General features: G+C 46.8%; 1 protein-coding gene across 8 annotated transcripts in view; it reads right to left on the bottom strand.

The window, feature by feature from the left end:
- Positions 1–536: 536 nt before the first annotated feature.
- Gemin5 (gem nuclear organelle associated protein 5) overlaps positions 537–18,251 on the bottom strand; it is a 45,233-nt gene continuing 27,518 nt past the window's right edge. For 3 of the 8 annotated variants that reach the window (XM_032911952.1, XM_032911956.1, XM_032911960.1), the window contains exons 19-28: positions 17,900–17,998; positions 17,040–17,177; positions 14,887–15,034; positions 9,715–9,834; positions 9,077–9,287; positions 7,285–7,539; positions 5,381–5,543; positions 4,085–4,556; positions 1,564–1,660; positions 537–1,040 (exon numbers count right to left, since the gene is read on the bottom strand). In XM_032911952.1, the coding sequence (XP_032767843.1) occupies positions 873–1,040; positions 1,564–1,660; positions 4,085–4,556; positions 5,381–5,543; positions 7,285–7,539; positions 9,077–9,287; positions 9,715–9,834; positions 14,887–15,034; positions 17,040–17,177; positions 17,900–17,998 (1,871 nt within the window). In that variant the 3' untranslated portion in view covers positions 537–872. The remainder of the gene's footprint in view (positions 1,041–1,563; positions 1,661–4,084; positions 4,557–5,380; positions 5,544–7,284; positions 7,540–9,076; positions 9,288–9,714; positions 9,835–14,886; positions 15,035–17,039; positions 17,178–17,899; positions 17,999–18,251) is intronic. The other 5 variants (XM_032911954.1, XM_032911959.1, XM_032911958.1 and 2 more) reach the window with 3 other exon arrangements.

Raw genomic sequence — 18,251 nt, 5'->3', positions numbered from 1 at the left:
AAAGGGATGCTCTTCCCACCCGACCTGAGCACATCTGCTTCTGTTCTAGAAACCAGTGATGATGGAGGCACAGGTCTGACCTAGCTTGCTGGGTGGTAACCCAGCCAGCCCAGGACTGGCGAACAGGTAGTACTTGGGGCTCCAGGGTGTAAAGTAGGACTCTATTGTTCTAGGAGACATACAAAAATCAATATGCATTGCTCTCCAGGCTGTGTTTTAGTCCTAAAAAAAAAAAAAAAAGGGTTATATGACCCCCAAAAGATTAAAAACCACCAAGAGTGATTTTTTTCCTGAGCAGTCTGACCACTTCAGTCATGTCACAACCTGGAGGACAACAGACAGCCTCATCAGCTCTGATCTCGGAAAGCTTTATCTACTTGTCCATGTAACCAACTCCATAAAAAATGTCACCTAATGGTCCAAGGCTATTCCTTTCTTTAGTTTTTGAGTGGGCAGGCCCAGCTAACAAGATAATTAAGAACCTCGAACCCCGACAGTGATAGGTGTGTGTCAAGTGTACCTCCCACAGAACGAGACACTTCTGATGGTGAGGGTTTATAAAGGCAGCTGCATCTGGGGTAGACAGACTTTGGGTAAATACAAAGCTTCTCTTTGGGGAAACCATGTAAGGCGTGAGACAGTCTTGGCAGGGTTAGTTCTTAGTGACCCTGCTGGCTTTTCCCTCCACTACAGGAAGCCACTTGAGAGGCACCAGGCAGGCTCCACTGTGTGAGTGGATTCAAGCTCCACCCTCATCTGTCAGTTGGATCACAGCCTCCTTCCATCGAAGGTCAGGGTGAAGGCCTGCTGAGCTGAGGCTGAGGTGAGAGCTGTCATGGGTTGTGTGGCACAGCTTTATGGCCTCTGGAAGTTCATGTGTGTCGAATCTGGCAGTGTCTTCTGTAAGCTCTAGTGTGGCCATACTTCTGAAGGAGCTTCTGGGCCTGTTGCTGCATCTCAGGGTTCACAGCGCCAGGACACTGGGACCCGATGTGAAGTAAGACGAGACAGCACTCCAGCACATCTGGAAAGGGCCAGGCCTATACAAATGACAGGACAAGTGTCTGAGAGGTGCACACTGACCATTCTGTGGAGACAGGGATGAAACTGGCATGTCTGGGGGCATATCCACATACCACTGTTCCCAGTACTATGCCACAGCCCAATGCTCCCCCTCCCCCAGTGCTGGGCACAGGCTCTCATCTAACACCTGAGTTGAGTGTGTTACCCCTCAACCATATGTAATTCTCATTTGGTTTTCCCCAAGACTGCGCTGAAGCCTTCTGTGTGGTTAGTATTGCTACTTTACACATCAGTTTAGGAAGCTGAGGTAGAGTAGAGCCTTATTTTCCCTTTTTTTTCTAAATAGTCTTTCTGTCTAGCTTTTGTAGCCCTGACTGTCCTGGAACCCAACAGAGATCCACCCACCTCTGTCTCCCAAGTGCTGCGATTAAAGGTGTAGCCCAGCACACCTAGCTCTTGTGTCCTGGAATCGTAAACACATGCAATGGCAGTAGATGTAGATGACCTGGGTTTGTGGCAAAGCTTCTCCAAACCCCTTACCTTTACACTCTCTGGAAACTCAGCTATTCTCTCGTTTGCCTCTGTGAGCCTTCTGGTTAATTCAGGGAGAGACACCGGTGCATTTCTTTCTTCTCTGCTTAAAGTAACAATAAACTGAAGTCACATATGGCGGTCACCTCACTTTTTACCCCAGATGTTTCAATTAAAAAAAAACAAAAAAACAAAAACTTGGGGGCTGGAGAGATGTGGCTCAGTGATTAAGAGCACTGGGTTCAAATTCCAGTACACGTATGGCAGCTCACAGCTGTCTTAACTGCAGAATCTGACACCCTCACACAGACATATATGCAGGCAAAATACCAATGCATATGAAATAAAAATAAAATCTTTTTATTGTATGTATATCTATGCAGTCATGGTTGCACTTGCTTGCAATGGCATGCATGTATGGAGGTCAGAGGACGACGAGTTGGGAAATGGTTCGCTCTCTCCATATCTAGGATTAAGTTCATCAGGATTGGTGGCAAGTGCCTTTACCAACGGAGCAACCGGCCCCACACCCATGTTTTCATTACAGTAAAATAACAGTTAAACCATTTCAAGCACCTAAAACATACCTCCATTCACCACGGTGTGCAACTGTCACTACCACCCACTACTAGAGCTTTTTCTTTTTGGGAAGGGTTTAAGGGAGGGTCAGTGTCTCATTGTGTGACCCTGGCTGGCCTGGCACTTCATCTATAAAGCAGATTAGCCCGAGTTCTGGAATTAGAGGAATCCACTACCACACCTGCTCAGGACCAGTGCTCTTGTGAGACTGGGACTTGCCCTGCCATGGTAATGCTCGTCTCTACTCTCACTGCTTCCAGGCCGCCCACACTTCTTGTACCATGGAATCATTGTTATGCTGTCTATCTTATACTATATGCCATGATTTATTTCCACTGAGTGAAACATACTGGGCGGCTTCCCCACTTCAGTGGTATCATGCACAGTGCTGCAGATGCTTACACACAAAGAGTGGGATCTCAACTATTTCATTATCCCTGTATTTATTTAGATAGTATTTTCTGTGTAGCCCAGAGTGGTTTCAGACTTGGAGTCCTGTTTGAAGTCTTTAGACACAGGAGTCGAATGGCTAACTCTCAGAGTCTCCCTTTCTAAGTCCCAAGGACTGCTACAGTGTTCCTCTCACCACGCTGCACACTGCAGCAGCCATAGCACACTGGGATGAGTGCTATTTCACTGCAGTTCCAGTTTAGCTTCTAAAGGCAGGGTGTCATGAGGCTGGCTCTGAACTGCACTATGCAACCTTACACTCTTGATCTTCTTGCTACCTTGATCCTACCCCACCAGTACTGGGATTACAGGCATGTACCACCATGCCCATTTTTTTTTTTGGTGTGGCGCTGGTGATGGAATCCAGGGCTTTCTGCATGCTGAGGGCAGCCTCTCTTTATTCAGCTTAAACTGTGTCTGGCGAGTGACAGTGACAGTGACTGTCTTCCTGGGTTCACTGGTCATCTGTCTGTTCTTTCCTGTATTTCCTCAGTACTTTCTCGAATTCAGCCACTTGTTATGCCCAAGTATCTCCAACTCATACATACATAGATCAAGAGAAAGCAACAAAATTGGATGAGATACACACCTACGAAGATGTAGTTTGCCACTTTACTACTTGAGAGACAGACCATAGGGCTTTAGAGGAAAAAGACAGGAACAGCATCCTGTGAGCAAAGGTAAGAGCCAATCTGAGGCTTTACAGCATTTGTTTGTAAAAGCAAACTTGGCTGGGCATGGTGGTTCCCATCTGTAATCCCAGCACTTGAGAGGCTGAGGTAGAAAGAAGGCTGCTACAGGGAAAGATCTTGTCTTATACATAAATACAAAGCAAACCTCATCTGCCTACAGCTGGCTGGGATCTCTAAGTTAGACATCAGACAATTTTCTAATTCCTCTGGAGACAGTCCCACATTTCCTAGGTGGCCACAGACTCAGTGTGACCTTGAACTACTGCTGAAGCTCTTGCCTCTAACTCTGGAGTCTGGGATTGCAGGAATGGAGTCTGGGATTACAGGCATGGAGTTTTTCAGTTTTGAAGATACATTGTTTATGTGTGTGCATGTCTCTGACTGGGTATGTGCGCATAGCAGCAGTATCCGTGGAAGTCGGAAAAGGGTGTTGGATTTTGGAGCTAACGTTACAGGCAGTTGTGAGCCCCCCATGTGGTGCTGGGAACTGAACTCAGGTCTTCTGAAGAAGCAGGAAACCAACTATAATCTGTCTCTCCAACCCCTTAAGTTTTTAAAGTCAATATAACCTCTGTAGATTTACTGAACTTACTGGTATTTTAGATTCTAGCCCCGGGAGTGTAGTCAGGATAAAAGGTAGTGAAGCATAGTGGCGCAGCCCTCTGATCTCAGCAGTGCTGCTACTGTAGTAATCTGTAGAGCACCAAGAGGCTCTACAGAGGAATTAGCTGCCCGGCCCAGAGGCCTAGTCAATGACGTCATGTACTTATCTGGACAACATGTAATTGTGGTTCCAGGCCTAAACTTACGTTGGGCTCGGAGGTTGGGAAGGGGCCCACTCTGTTTGCTGACTGGGTTCATCTCTGTTGGGGCCGTTGGCTGTGGCCTTGCAGAGCTGACTCTTTTGGTGCTGGCGGATCATCTCTGCCAGCGTCTCTTGGACTTCAGCAACAGTCCTCTGGGAGGTCTGTAGGCTGGCATGCCTCTCTGAGAAGAGCTCCTTGCAGGCACTCAGCAAACGTTCACTCTCCGCACTGAGCCTCAGGCCTGGGCCTGGAGGCTGCTCCACGTCTTCAGCACTGGCACTGTCCCCTGGCTTGCTCTGTTTATCAGAGACTGTGCTTTCGGCCGACCACACCCAGATGCTTGATTCTGAGCCAGGCCCACAGAGTGACCACCAGACTTCATACAGTTGCCCATAAATGAAAAAGGCCTCTAAGCTTTTGAAAGCCGCCATGGTAGGAGATAGGTCACCCAGTTTGTCTCGTAGGTGGTCACAGCCTAGAAGAAAAGGACCTTGGGATATGATATGCATTTCTTTAGAAACCTGGCTTCTCACCCTTATGTTCTATAACCCCAAATAAAGGGACACCCTTTTGCCCAAAGTCAAAGGAACTAATCATTTCCTTTCCCGCCTTGGGACAATGCCATCACTGCCACAGATAACAACACTCAGCACTGTCTCACTAAGAACTCAGGGGCTGCACTGCTGGGGTTGGGGTGTGAACCATAACTGTGCTCTGAAAATTGAGATTAATTGCAGGGACTAATTACAAAGTTAAGGAACACTGAGCTCCATGCACCTGTCATCCCCCCACCCCCACCCCCCCGTCCCCACCTAGGATTCCCCCTATCCTCCTGTGGTGGTAGTTGTGAGTTGAACAGGATCTCATATAGCCCAGGCTGGACTTAAACTTACCATGTAGACAAAGGTTACCCTCAAGTGCTGATCTAACTCCCTCCCCCGACCCTTCACCATTCTGGGACGATAGGGTGCATGCACCCCATGCCATCCATTTCTTTATCTCTCCAACTGAGCTTTAAAAGAGTGAGCGGGGCCAGGCAAAGAACCCACTGTAAACACTTTGGCTTTGTTTTTGTCTCACATTGAAACCTCGGGAAACATGAAAATCCCTACGCAGTTCAGAATTTGTGGTGATCCTCCTGCCACAGCATCATCGCCTTTAAAGATTTTGCCACTCCCAGTCCAATACTATTTGAGGTGGTGATGTTGTGCTATAATGGGAGGACATCAGGCAGGGGTAGAGGTAGGAGTGTGTGTGTGTGTGTGTGTGTGTGTGTGTGTGTGTGTGTGTGTTACTTACCACCTGGGAGAAAGGCTGAGTAGATTTCTTGCATGAGGGTGAAATTCCCTGAGGTGTAGCTCCGAACCACAGCCTGCAGCAGTGCAGGGACAGCCTCCTCCCAGGAAGCAGCCTGCTGGCTCAGCATTGCTAAGGTTAGGTCATGGCAGACATGAAGCAGCAGCTGGAAAGAGACCAGAATCTCATTCACCTGCTAATGCCCTCCTGTGGCAGAGACTGCAAAAGCCTGGTTCCATGGCTAGGAAATGCACTAGAAACATCACACATCTCCCTCTGGAAAGCCTTTATCTCCTACCCATCACCCACTGTCTGCTGGTAAAGTCTGAGCATGCTGAAGAAATCTACTGACAGCTGCGCTTACTAAAATCAAAAGTGAAGGCACATGGAGGTCAGAGGTACAGTGTCAAGGTGTCTTTCCCCATCCCTCTCCATTTTATTTTTGGTTTGTTTTTTTAAGACAGGGTTTCTCTGTGTAGCCCTGACTGTCCTGGAACTCTATAGATCCGGCTGTCCTCAAACTCCGAGGTCTGCCTACCTCTCTGTCCAGAATACTGGGGTTAAAGGCATGTTGTGGCATAAGCCATCACTACCACCTGGCTCCATTTTATCTTTTGAGGCAGGATTCTCTCTGATCACAAGCTCACTGATTTGGCTAGACTGGCTTAAGAGCCAGCCCTTGGGCTCTACCTGCTTCTCTAGGGCTGGAACACAGGTGTAAACTGCCCTGTTAGGGATTAAACACAGGTCTCACTCAGAGCAGCTCACCTAACTGAGGGCACCATCTGTCTAGTCCTTGGGGTATGCAGGTTGAAACATTCTGACAAGTTTAGAGCTTCTACCAAAAGGCAGGCACAGAACCTCTGTCAGTGCAAACCATTTCAGCAGCACCGTTCAGTGACTCTCCCTTCACACTCCTTACAGTTTCTTTTTGTGCCTTTTGGTATTTCTCCCTAGAATCCATGTATTAGATTAAGTTTCACAGTCTATTGGGACTGTTAGAATACTTCTGGGGCTTGCTGATAATATGCACCACAAGTCTGTTCTTCTCTCACCTGTCTGTCCAGTTTGGCTGTTGTGGACAAAACATGTGCAAGTGTTTATATGCAGGCCTCTAAGTGGCCTCTTGATTTCATTTCCGCTATGAACCACCGGGTCACTGGGCTGCCTGGGCAGGAGTATGGATCTTTTTAAGAAACTGCAAAGCTGTTCCTATTTTGTATCCATTTGAGGAAGTCTCCTTACTCAGGAGTACAATATCTTTGGATTTAAAAATTAAAAAGTAGACAAACTGAGGTAAGTCCACAAGATGAACACAGTGGTATAGGGTAACAGCCTGACAGCTTTGCATGAACATAGATGACTTTGGAGGCCGGTCCTCTCTCTGGTGAGTGGGTGTGTGTGGGCAGACAGTAGCTGAGGAGGAGAACAAGACTTCCACTTTATTGAAGGTAGTAATTTGCCTGCATGCATGTCTGTTCATTATGTGTGTGCCTGGCACCCATGCAGGCCAGAAGAATTATAGACGGTTGTTAGCTGTGAATGAGTGCTGATAACCCAACCTGGGTCTTCTATAAGAGCAGCCAGTGCTCTAAACCACTGAGCCATCACTTTAGCCCCAAACTTTCTTGTATTTTAAAATTAAACAAATAGAGTCCCAAATGAATAGACAGCTCAAGGCTTTCATCTGTGGGGTTGTCACAAGGCCTTGCCTGCCTTCTTTTTTTTCTTTTTTTCCGGAGCTGGGGACCAAACCCAGGGCCTTGCGTTTGCTAGCCAAGCGCTCTACCACTGAGCTAAATCCCCAGCCCCTGGCTGCCTTCTTTATTGAGGTGCAAATTATTCTATGATTTTCCTAGAGATGAAGAACCTACACGGCTCCTGATAGGGTTGGGGAAGTGTCGCACCTGTCTGAAGGGAGTGTTACTTGTTGCTGATGGGTACTTGACATCCTGTAGCTTCTGCAAGGCGGCCCGACACTGCTCCGGGGTGTCCACACTGAAGGCGCTGCGCCACACACCAGTCACTCTCTGCACCAAGGTTCCCTCAGAACCAGCGGCCCACTGGTGGTAAATGGAAGAGGGGCCTCTGACCTCTGGAGGCTGTTTTTCCTCCAGGTGCCGGCATAGAAGCTCAAGGAGGCAGAACACCAGTCTCTGGCCCTGGGATACAACAACAAAGAGGCGTGACATGGGAAAACATATGACACAGCTTGTAAGAATTCTTCATGGGATGCCCACTGAGTTTACAATCTGTACATGGTGTACCCAAGCCTGCTGCTGCACTGGAGTCATACAAAGGGGAAACACAGCAGCCCTGCAGGTGCCACTGCAGTCCAGGAAACTGTTTCTAACACAGGATCCTAATGACACCCAGTCTCTATCCTGGAAGTCATATGAGGGTCTAACCCCCAGCCCTATACCATCAGGCTCTCCCAGCCCGACAGTGCAGCGGTGTTGGAACATACAAGCTTGGCAGACTCAGGAGCTGGGCAAGCACAGGCCATGCCCCAAAGCTCCAGAAAAACCATTTCTCGTTGCTGTAAAATGGCCAGTGCCCCCTTGCTGCGCTCTTCAGTTAGGCCTAGAAGGGCACTGGCATCCAGTCAAAATGCTCTCACCAGGTGGGAAGGCTAGGGGCTGCTTTAGTTTTCACTTTGTCAAGGCTGCTGCACGGGGAAAATCAGATTTGAAAGAGCTACTGGGAAAGCCTGTTCTTAGCTATGGGCAAATGACGTGCTGTAACTCATGCTCCTGTGGCACTACCTTCCAGTCCCACAGGAAGCTAACCACCTATACACCCTATGACTCTAAATACTCGGCTGGGCACTGCGTTAGGACTCATTCCTACACTCAGGAAACAGGGGCATAAACACTCCATGTCAGAACTGGCTTTGTAGTACACGCCTGGAAAGCCAACCCCAGAGCAGCTGAGGCAGTAAGATTTTGAGTTTGAGGCCATCCTGACTGTATAATACATTTATGGTAAGCCTGGCCTACAGACTAGACCTCAGTTCTCAGGTGTCAGACAACTCAATGGTGGCAGTGGAGTCTGAACATGTCAGTGAAACCTGATGCTTGCAGAACTTGTAGGGCTTGCAAACTCATTAAACTGCCATTATTATCTGAAGTGCTGGGGATGGAACCTGGCTACCCATGGCAGGGCAATGTGATATCCCTAGGTACATCCCAGCCCGAGTCATTTACATGCCTGTTACCCACCATAATCTTCCAGTCAGAGGCCGACCACTCTCCCTGCAGGGAGACAATGCTAATGCAGGAAGCCCGGGCTGGGCAGACGATTTGTACAAACTTGTGAACAGTGGGCTAGCCTTTACCCCAAACACGGTAACGAGCAAGCTGTAGAATTTTGGTGGGACAGGGGCTGGAGAGATGGCTCAGCGGTTAAGAGCACCCGACTGCTCTTCCAGAGGTCATGAGTTCAATTCCCAGCAACCACATGGTGGCTCACAACCATCTGTAAAGAGATCTGATGCCCTCTTCTGGTGTGTCTGAAGACAGCTACAGTGTACTTATATATAATAAATGAATAAATCTTTAAAAAAAAAAAAATTTTGGTGGGACAGAATAGCCACTATGGCTTTCGGACATTTCTTGAATTGGAAGTTTGTCTACTGGGGACTAGTTTGGGCAGAGAATGACCCAGGGTCCCTCCCACCCTCAGACTCCAGAGACTGACCTGCAGGCTTTCATGCAGTCCCAAGGCTTCCTGTGCACCCACCCAGTTCTTCAGCAGAAGCAGCTCTTGGGCGCACCTAAGAGCCAGGGAAGCAGCCAGCTCACTCTCTCCTGCTATGGCAGCCAGCTCTGCAGCTGTTCTAAGAGAGGCTGCATCTCCCTTTCTGGCTAGGACTTTGGCTGCATCATAGGCGGAAGTGGCTCCTAAGTAGCTGTGGCAAGAATGAAAGAAACCCAATCACCAGCCATAATTGCCTTCCCACACCCCAGAGCCTCCCGTGTTCATGTGACTGCCCTCTGGTGGCCCTGCTGTCTGCCGTGAGGCCATGATGGCCACATGCTGTTGACTTGTGTGCTGTGAAACTCCATAGGAGCAGACTGGTCCAAACAGGACTCACCCCGTAATCTGATCATCTGGTCATCCAATCACCTGATCAATGGAAACAGGAGTGATTTTCAAGTCTGCCACTGAGCTCTAGCGAGTGCCTGTGGCAATGCATGTAACCGTGGTGCACGAAGTTGGGCTGAACTGTGTCTCCCTTTTACATTTCTCGTCACAGTGCCTGTTTCAACACTCAAGTCTTTTATTCTGTTGTGTCTTGGCAGATACTAAGTTGGCCTTGACCTCTCTCTGCTTACCATTTGGCTGCAATTGCATAGTGGCCATCTCTCTCCAGGATGGACCCCCAGCTGAGGTACAGGTCCTTCAGAACAGGGTCCTCAGGGCGCAGCCGAGCCTTGGCAACTGCAATAGCTTCTCTGTAGAAAAATAAGCATGTTAGCCAATCTTTAAGGGCTCTCCCACAATTGTTCCAACAACCAGTAAAAACAGTAAGTGCCCTGGTGAGGTAGTCAAATAATCTCATTGATTTAATCTCATCAGAATTTAGCCCTCACCATCACCAAGTGGCAAGAATGTTTTCTTTTTTCTTTTTGGCATTATTCTCAACCATGTCAGTCACCTCTGGGAAAACCTAAGAGTGCTTTTTACTTTTAATATTTGAGCGTGTGTGCAGTGCATTCGAGTGGATGTACCTGTGCCTGTGTGTACACACAGAAACACATGGAGGTCACAGAGGATGCCAAGGTATCCTCTTCTATCACTCTTCACCTTCCTCCCCTGTCTGTCTGTGTGCAGAGGTCAGACAACCTGCAGGAGTTGGTTCTGTAAGGCTTTCCAGCATGGGTCCACAGGCTGGGCAGCCAGAGGGAGCCCTTACCCGCTGCCTCCTCACTTCTTTAAGACAGGCTCTGCCACTGAAACAGTGAGGCTGCCAGGTCAGTGAGCTCCTGCTGGGATGCTCCTATGCTCACCTGCTGACACTGGGGTCACAGGCACGGGCACCCATACCCAGCTTTTCATTGGGTGCTGGGAACCGAATGTCTCCTGCCTGCCAAACATTCTTCTTCTTTTTTTCTAAAAAAAGATTTTAATTGATGCGAGTACACTGTAGCTATTTTCAGACACACCAGAAAAGGGCATCAGATCCCATTACAGATGGTTGAGAGCCACATGTGGTTGCATGGGAACTGAACTCAGGACCTTGGGAAGAGCAGTCAGGGCTCTTAACCGCTGAGCCATCTCCAGCCCAGAGCAGACATTCAGCCGTAGCTAGCTGCTTTGTTCATGAAACCTCATTTGTCAGAAAGCACCCCCAGGCTCAGTGGGAACAGACAGATCTCGGTGTTTCAGGCTGGCTGGCCAGGTCTACTGAGTGAATTTCAGAATGGCTGAGCTAAGGTGAAACTCTGCCTCAAAAACTGAATAAAACTAACAGATAAGTTAGCTATTTTAGCCTTGGGTATTTTATAGATATTTTCTCAAAATTGAAGAGAGTAAAGCATGTCATTTTATGTTACTAGTGATAGTTTACATCTTCCTGGAAAATGAAATTTTTGGAAAACTTGTGACTGCCATTGGGGACTCAAGAGCATTCCAAAGTTGAAAACTTTTCCAAGGAAAATGATCCGAGACTAAGCATCTCAGTATGCGGTAGGTAGGTATCTGTGGCAAACAGAAGCCAAGTCACCATGAGGCTGTAGGGTGAAAAAGCAATGTAAAGAGCATTTAAAACTACCTGGGGGCTGGGTGGTGGGTGCGCGGTGGTGGCAGTGCACACCTTCAATCCCAGCACTCAGGAGAGAGAGGCAGGCCCATCTCTGAAATTCTTGGGGCTTTTATTTCTAAGCACAACCCTCTAATCCAAAGACACAGCACCAGAGGAGAAAGCTGTTGAGACAGAGGTGGCCAGGGCTCTGCTTGTGGGGCTCTGCCATATTGGAAACTCTGAAAGGCCGAAAAAGGAAAACCACCAGGGAGTTGGAAACTAAGCGATGCCCGGATCTTGCCGAGACTTGCTCACTAAATGAGGCCTGCCACAGAGAAATCAGAAGGTAGGAGACTCCAGCAGTCTACAGTATGGATTCTCTAAATCTGCTCTTCTGAAACAAGGGAAGGGTAAACAATCCCAGCATTCCAGAAGACAACATGGCCGCAGACTTGAGGCTAACACTGTTATACGTTTTCTCTATCTTCAAAAAGATCAAGGTGAAGCACAACAAAAAGTAGCATTCTTAAGGTAGCATTCTCTAAAAGAGAACAAAACCCAGACAAGATAAGCAAAAGGACCAGCTCACATGATCACATTACTGAAAATCAGTGACAAAGAAAAGCCCAAATAGAGAAAACCCTATCCTATCTCCTCATGCCGCACAGACAACAAATACACCTGCACGAAGTGTGCACCTGGAAAACAAACTCAGGAGTCCCAGGCTAGCCTGAAATACATTACATACATTAAATGCAGAAGCAGTCAGGAGTCCCAGGCTAGCCTGAAATACATTACATACATTAAATGCAGAAGCAGTCAGGAGTCCCAGGCTAGCCTGAAATATATTACATACATTAAATGCAGAAGCAGTCAGGAGTTCCAGGCTAGCCTGAAATACATTACATACATTAAATGCAGAAGCAAAGTTAAAGACAGTAGTGAGAAAGCCTGCAGTGCAGGGTCCTTTTATTTTATTTTATTTTTTCTTTTCTTTTTTTCAGAGCTGGGGACTGAACCCAGGGCCTTGCGCTTGCTAGGCAAGAGCTCTACCACTGAGCTAAATCCCCAACCCGAATGCAGGGTCCTTTTAGGTCCTGGCTCCTCGAGGTGCTAGCTGTATGTGTGTATACCACATCTGACATTCCTCCCGGAGCTGTGCTAAGTGTGGACCACCACAACTTGAAACCATCTACAAGTTTAAACTTGGGAAAGATCTCTTAAGATGAAGTGAGGGGCTGGAGAGATGGCTCAGCAGCTAAGAGCATTGTCTATTCTTCCAGAGGACCTAGGTTAAATTCCCAACAACCAAATGGTGGATCATAGCCGTCAGTAACTCAAGTTCTAAAGTATTGGACACCCTCACACAAATTTACATGCAGGCAAAACACCAATGCATTTGAAATAAAAATAAATAAGTTTAAAAGAGACGAAGGTAAAATTATATGCTTTCATACACAAAAGTAGTTTTGGGAATTATCACCAGTAGAATATATTTTTAAAAACCAGAACTGGGGCTGGAAAAAAGGTTAAGAGCACTAATTGCTTTTCCAGAGGACCTGGGTTCAATTCCTATCATCCACACAGAGGCTCACAATCACCTGTAACTCTAGCTCCAGGAGACCAATGGCACTGTGCAGTCTCTTCAAGCACCAGGCACCATTGTGGTGCAGACAAATATAGGAACAAAACAAACGTCCACACACATTACAGTAAACAAACACATTTCATGTGGGCTGGAGAGATGGCTCAGCGGTTAAGAGCACTACCTGCTCTTCCGGAGATCCTGAGTTCAAATCCCAGCACCCACATAGTGTTTCACAACCATCTGTAATGGGATCTAATGTCCTCTTCCGGTGTGTCTGAAGACAGTGACGGTGTACCCATATACATGAAATAAATAAATAAATCTTAAAAAAGCATTTCAGAAGATACGGCTAGGAAGTCAAAAACAGCTGTCTCTGACTTATAATTTTTTGGAAGCTGTGTTCCTGTGCATCCTACATACCCAGGTAATATTTATTTCTCAGGTCTGTAATGGGGTTGAAGACTAATAGTTATAGTCTCATGATTAAAGTCGTTCAGCATTTAGGAAATTTTAAATCTATCTAAGAAGATATTTTAAAGTTCATTATTGCACATTAGGATGGAATTAAGAGGGTTGGGGACTTAGCTCAGTGGTAGAGCGCTTGCCTAGCAAGCTCAAGGCCCTGGGTTCGGTCCCCAGCTCTGGGAAAAAAAAAAAAAAAAAAAAAAAAAGAAACATACAGGATGGAATTAAGATAGATATTAAATTAGATGAAGAACTTTGATCTTACCAGGATAGGATAGGTAACACTTTCTCCTGAGTTGCCAAATATAAACAGACTGGGCTTTTAAAATGTAACTCGTACCTTATAGTTTTCATAATTGTTTTATAATTGTTACAATTGTATTCAGTTTACATTTGGAAAAAAAAGGAAACTTTTATTGGACTAAAAAGGGGAATTGTAGAGAGAATATCTTATATATTATATGGCTAAAATGTCAACTAAAAAGCCTATGGTTTAGGCAGGAAATAGAGGTAGGTCACCTGTAGAGAGAAAGGATTCTAGGAGAGAGCCAGGAGGGAGATTGGCTGGGAAGATGACCAGGTAACCAGGCACGTGGCTGAATGGAGGCTAGAATAAATGGGATATTTTAAGTTATATCTATCCTAGCTATATGGCCAAGGTATTTGTAAATATATTTTGAATCTGATTCTTATTTCTTTGAACATGGGCCTGGGAAGCAGAACCAGCTTAACTTCTACACAGTACAGAAACACCAAGGTGTATAGATTTTGACCCAATTACAGCAAATTAAATAAAATATCACTAATTAAAATACCTTCACTTAATGGCAGACATGGTGACAGAAAAAACCAAGGGTCTAAGGTATGTATGCTGTCTAGAATGGTCTTTTTCAACTGTGACTGACATTTATACAAGTGCTACACTGAGACACCTATTACCCAAAAACAGAACCAAAGAAAGTAGAAAGACCCTTCATCTAAACTGAGAACTCTGCTGGCTGGTTTTTATCAATTCAACATCTTACTTGAGAAAATGCCTCCATAAAACTGGCCTGGAGGCAAGTCTGTGTCTTGATAAATGACTGATATAGGAGAGTCCAGCCCAGTGGGCTTGTGCCATCCCTGGGCAGGTGCTCCTGGGCTACATAAGAAGACAAACTGAAGAAGCCAAAAAGAACAAGGAAGTAAACAATGTTCCTCCATGGCTACTGCTTCAGTTCCTGCCTCCAGGTTCCTGCCTTGAGTTCCTGCCCTGAGTTCCTGCCCTGAGTTCCTGCCCTGACTTCCCTTGGCATTGACACTTACCCTTTCTTCCCCAAGTTGCTTTTGGTCACGGTGTTTATTACAGCAATAGAAATGCTAGGACAGTTATGTTGAATTTTTCTTAAATAAAAGTTGGAGAGAGGACCGAAGAAATCACTCAGCAGTCAGGCGCACTTACTGCTCTCCTGAACAAGACCCAAGGTTGGTTCCCAACATACCAGCCCATAACCTCCTGGAATTTCAGCTGCAGAGGCATCCTGTGGCCTCTGTGGGCACCTTAGGCCATGTTTAAATACCCTTTACACACACATAAAGAAAATCTTTAAGGGAGCTCTTCTCGTGAGCCATCAAGACCCCAACTAGCTTGACGCTGTTTTGTTCCCATTACTTGTCAACATTTTAGATCCCAGTATGTCGGATCCTGCCTGAGGCCCCCGAGGCACAGACCTGTAGAGATGGTTTGACCTGAGAAGCTCCACAGCTTCGTACACTCTGTGGATGGACAGCAGGTAGGAGGCAGCCTTGACGTACTGATCCTGGAAACACAGCTGCTTGGCAAAGGCCTCCACGGCCCACAGCCACACACTGTAGCCAGCTTAAAAAAAGAAAAAGAGAAGTCAAGGGGGTGACCAAGGGGGTGTGGGTGCAGAAAAGGAGGTACACTTGATTTAAAACGCCTTGTTTCAGTCACTGAGCAGGCAGAGCACTCAGGTAGCACTTTTGCTCCACTTCCCTCTGCACACTCGTATTCTCAAACAGGAATTGTTTCTTCGACTCTGTCATGTAAGAGGTTCAGGGAAAGTGCCCGGGTGGGAGTAGACAATCACAGTGAGACAGGGTGGCCATGGCCATGCACGCCCTCTGCTGAGGGTGCCGTGCAGAGTTTCTGGATGGGTTCGTGCCTGGTTTAAGTGTGGCTCATTTAGCTGTTCATCGCAGCATCAACAGCTCCACCTCACAGCCGTAAGAGATGTGCACACAATCACGGTGCCTTACTCTAAGGCATTTAGTCACAAGAAGACAAGCTTTTAAAAAAAAAAAAAAAAATTCACCCTCTCCTCCACCTCTTCCTGTACAAGGGTGGTAGGACTCCTGGTACCAGCAAACTTCCCCTGTCCACTTCAGCTTTGCTGTGTTGGTGACATGACACTTTCTGTTGTCACTTCTCACCAGCTGTTTGCTCTTTTGAGACAGGGCCTCATTACGTACCTCCAGCGTGCCTGGAACACATGTCGAGCTGCCTGCCTCTTGCTTCCTCAGAGTAGGGACCCGTGTGCAATACCAGACCCAGCTGGTACCCAGCTTTTTACTACATCTCTAATGAACGCCAGTATTGGTGGTAGAGGGATGATGGTCTTATTTTAAGGATCTTAGGGGGACTTATTCTCCTTGCTTCCTTGAGCTGGACCATAATTCTTCATTTCCTAACCACAGTGTACTTCATCTGCCTTCATCACTTCACCAATCTTAGATTTCTCTTTGCCCAACTTAGTCTTTCACATCTCACAGCACTTCTTAGAAAACTGCAAAGCCAACCAGGATGTCCAGTGTTTTCTTAGGAAGACAGACAGAAATCCTGCCCTTTGGTTTCTCGGGGTCACCTTTAGCCATCCTGACTGAATGGTTCATAGTACAGCACAGGACATAGCCCAGCTCAGTGCTCCCAGGCTCATGCTAGCTGTCTCCGTGAACGCCACCTTTATTCTTCTTGTATACTCTGGAACTCACTCATGGTAACTGTACAAGGAAGGCTGCCTCAGTCTTTGGGTACCTGTAAGGGTTTCTAGTCTGTCTACATGACTGGACAGGTTGTTTACTTATGGACACTTACAGTTTTTGTTATGTCAATGAGTAAGAGCTGAGTTTATTTTCTATCATTAGAATTACTGGGTCAAAGGTTTTAAGCATTTTCAAATTTGTCATATATGGATCAATTGTCCATGGACACGTAGTTTCTCTCCATCAATGGCTTATGGGCTAGAGGCATCTTCAGAAGCTAGGGACTGGTGGATATTCATTAAAAAACAGGTCAGTGTCCCTGGATAGACAGACTGACTAGTACTGATGTGTGGAGTCATCTAATTGCCATGAGCTGCTAGAAAGAGTAAGGCTTGGCTCAATCTGCCTCACCCGCAAGGCCAGCCTGTCCCGATTCTGGTCTCGGATGCTTGTCTCATCAAGCGGTCTCTCTTACCTACATCTGAACACTGCCATGCTGCTGACCAGGAGGCCCTGCCACCACTGAGCGATGTGGGCTCTGGCTCCTTAGCCTCTAGAAACTATAAGCAAAAGGAAGCTCCTATTTTACAAAGTGTGAATAGCTCTTCTGTCTAGACTGTACACAATGTTCTATGTGTCCCCAGCCTTTGCCTCTACTGCAGGGCCAGCTTCTGTAGAGCCATCTGTTTGTGTGAGACCAAGCTTAAGGCAAGAGCTGCCAAGTCATCTTTCCTTGTTTTGGCCCTGAATTGGTGATTCCTCTGCCCCAGCCTTGAAGGTGTTGGCACTGCAGCTGTGCACCACCACAACACCACACAAGTGTCTCCACATCTTTAGTGGAGACGTCCTGGAGGAGACATACCTTTTTAAGCAGCACATACCTACTGGTGCCACGGCCACGAGACTGTCTGTGAGCTCGCCTCTCTCTGCTGCAGCCTGGAGAGCGCCTTTCAGATCTCCCTTCCAGAGCATGAGCTGGTGACAAAGCTCGGGGTGGCCACTTTCCAAGTGACCTTTCCCTGTTTAGAAGAGACAACGTTTGGAAGCTATGTTGACCTTTATAAAACAAAAGTCACATTGGAAGAGACGTATACGGTCAGTCACTTCCAGATCAGGATGCCACGCACTAAAATGACTTTTAAGGTTTAAGCTATGTGTGTTCTGAGGACTGAACTCAGGTCAGGGCTGCACTTTTACCTCATGAGCCACCCTCTGTTCCCTGGCTTTTTTTTTTAAGACAGGGTTTCTCTATGTCGTCTTGGCTGTCCTAGAATTTATAATGTAGACTAGGCTGGCCCTGAACTCAGAGATCCCCCTGCCTCTGCCTCCCAAGTGCTGGGATTAAAATTCTGTGCCCCACCACCGCGTGGCTTTTATTTTCAAAGACAAAGCCCCCTCATAGCTCAGGCTGCCCTAGAACGCAATGGATGGCCTCACTCTTGTGACGCTCCTGCTTTAGCCTCCAGAGTGCTTCAATTACAGGAAGGAACCATGGACCAAAACCAACACATACGAATGGGACTGGCACCCAGCTGTCATCAGTGGCCTTTATGTGCATCATACCTGTTAGTGGCTACTGTTTCGAGTCTGATGACCATATAAAAGACAGATGGGTGTAGCCCAGATGGCAACATGTTTGTAAACAGACCAAACTGAATGACATGGCAATGTTTGCACAGAGCCACGTGTCAAAATTAGGGACAGTGAGGATGGATGGCTAAGAAGACTGAATGGGACTCACCCTCTGTCTCCATCATCCTGTACAGAGCAGCCCTGTCTGTGAAAAGGCCCAAGTGAAATCGTTCCTCAAGGTCGGCAGACACATCTTCATGCAGTTCTGCTAATTTAAAATGGAAAAAGTCAACACAGGAAGTGCTAACATGGCTACTAATTTCTGGATACATGCTCAACACCTACACTCCGGTCCTCACGTCCTCCTTTACTGGAGACCTGCTAGTCACAGGAAGTTTGAAGTCTTTAAAACTCAGCCTGGGAAAAATCCAATGATTACTGTTTTGTAGTTTGGGCTAACAAAGGCTTGAGAGAAAAGTGCTAAAAGAGGGTTACAGATTCAGCATGTCTTAAAAATAATG

The sequence above is a fragment of the Rattus rattus genome, chromosome 9 (assembly GCF_011064425.1).
Source record: "Rattus rattus isolate New Zealand chromosome 9, Rrattus_CSIRO_v1, whole genome shotgun sequence".
Taxonomy (NCBI): Eukaryota; Metazoa; Chordata; class Mammalia; order Rodentia; family Muridae; genus Rattus; species Rattus rattus.
Note: the sequence above shows the minus strand (reverse complement) of the source record. Positions and strands in the feature narration are given on the sequence as shown.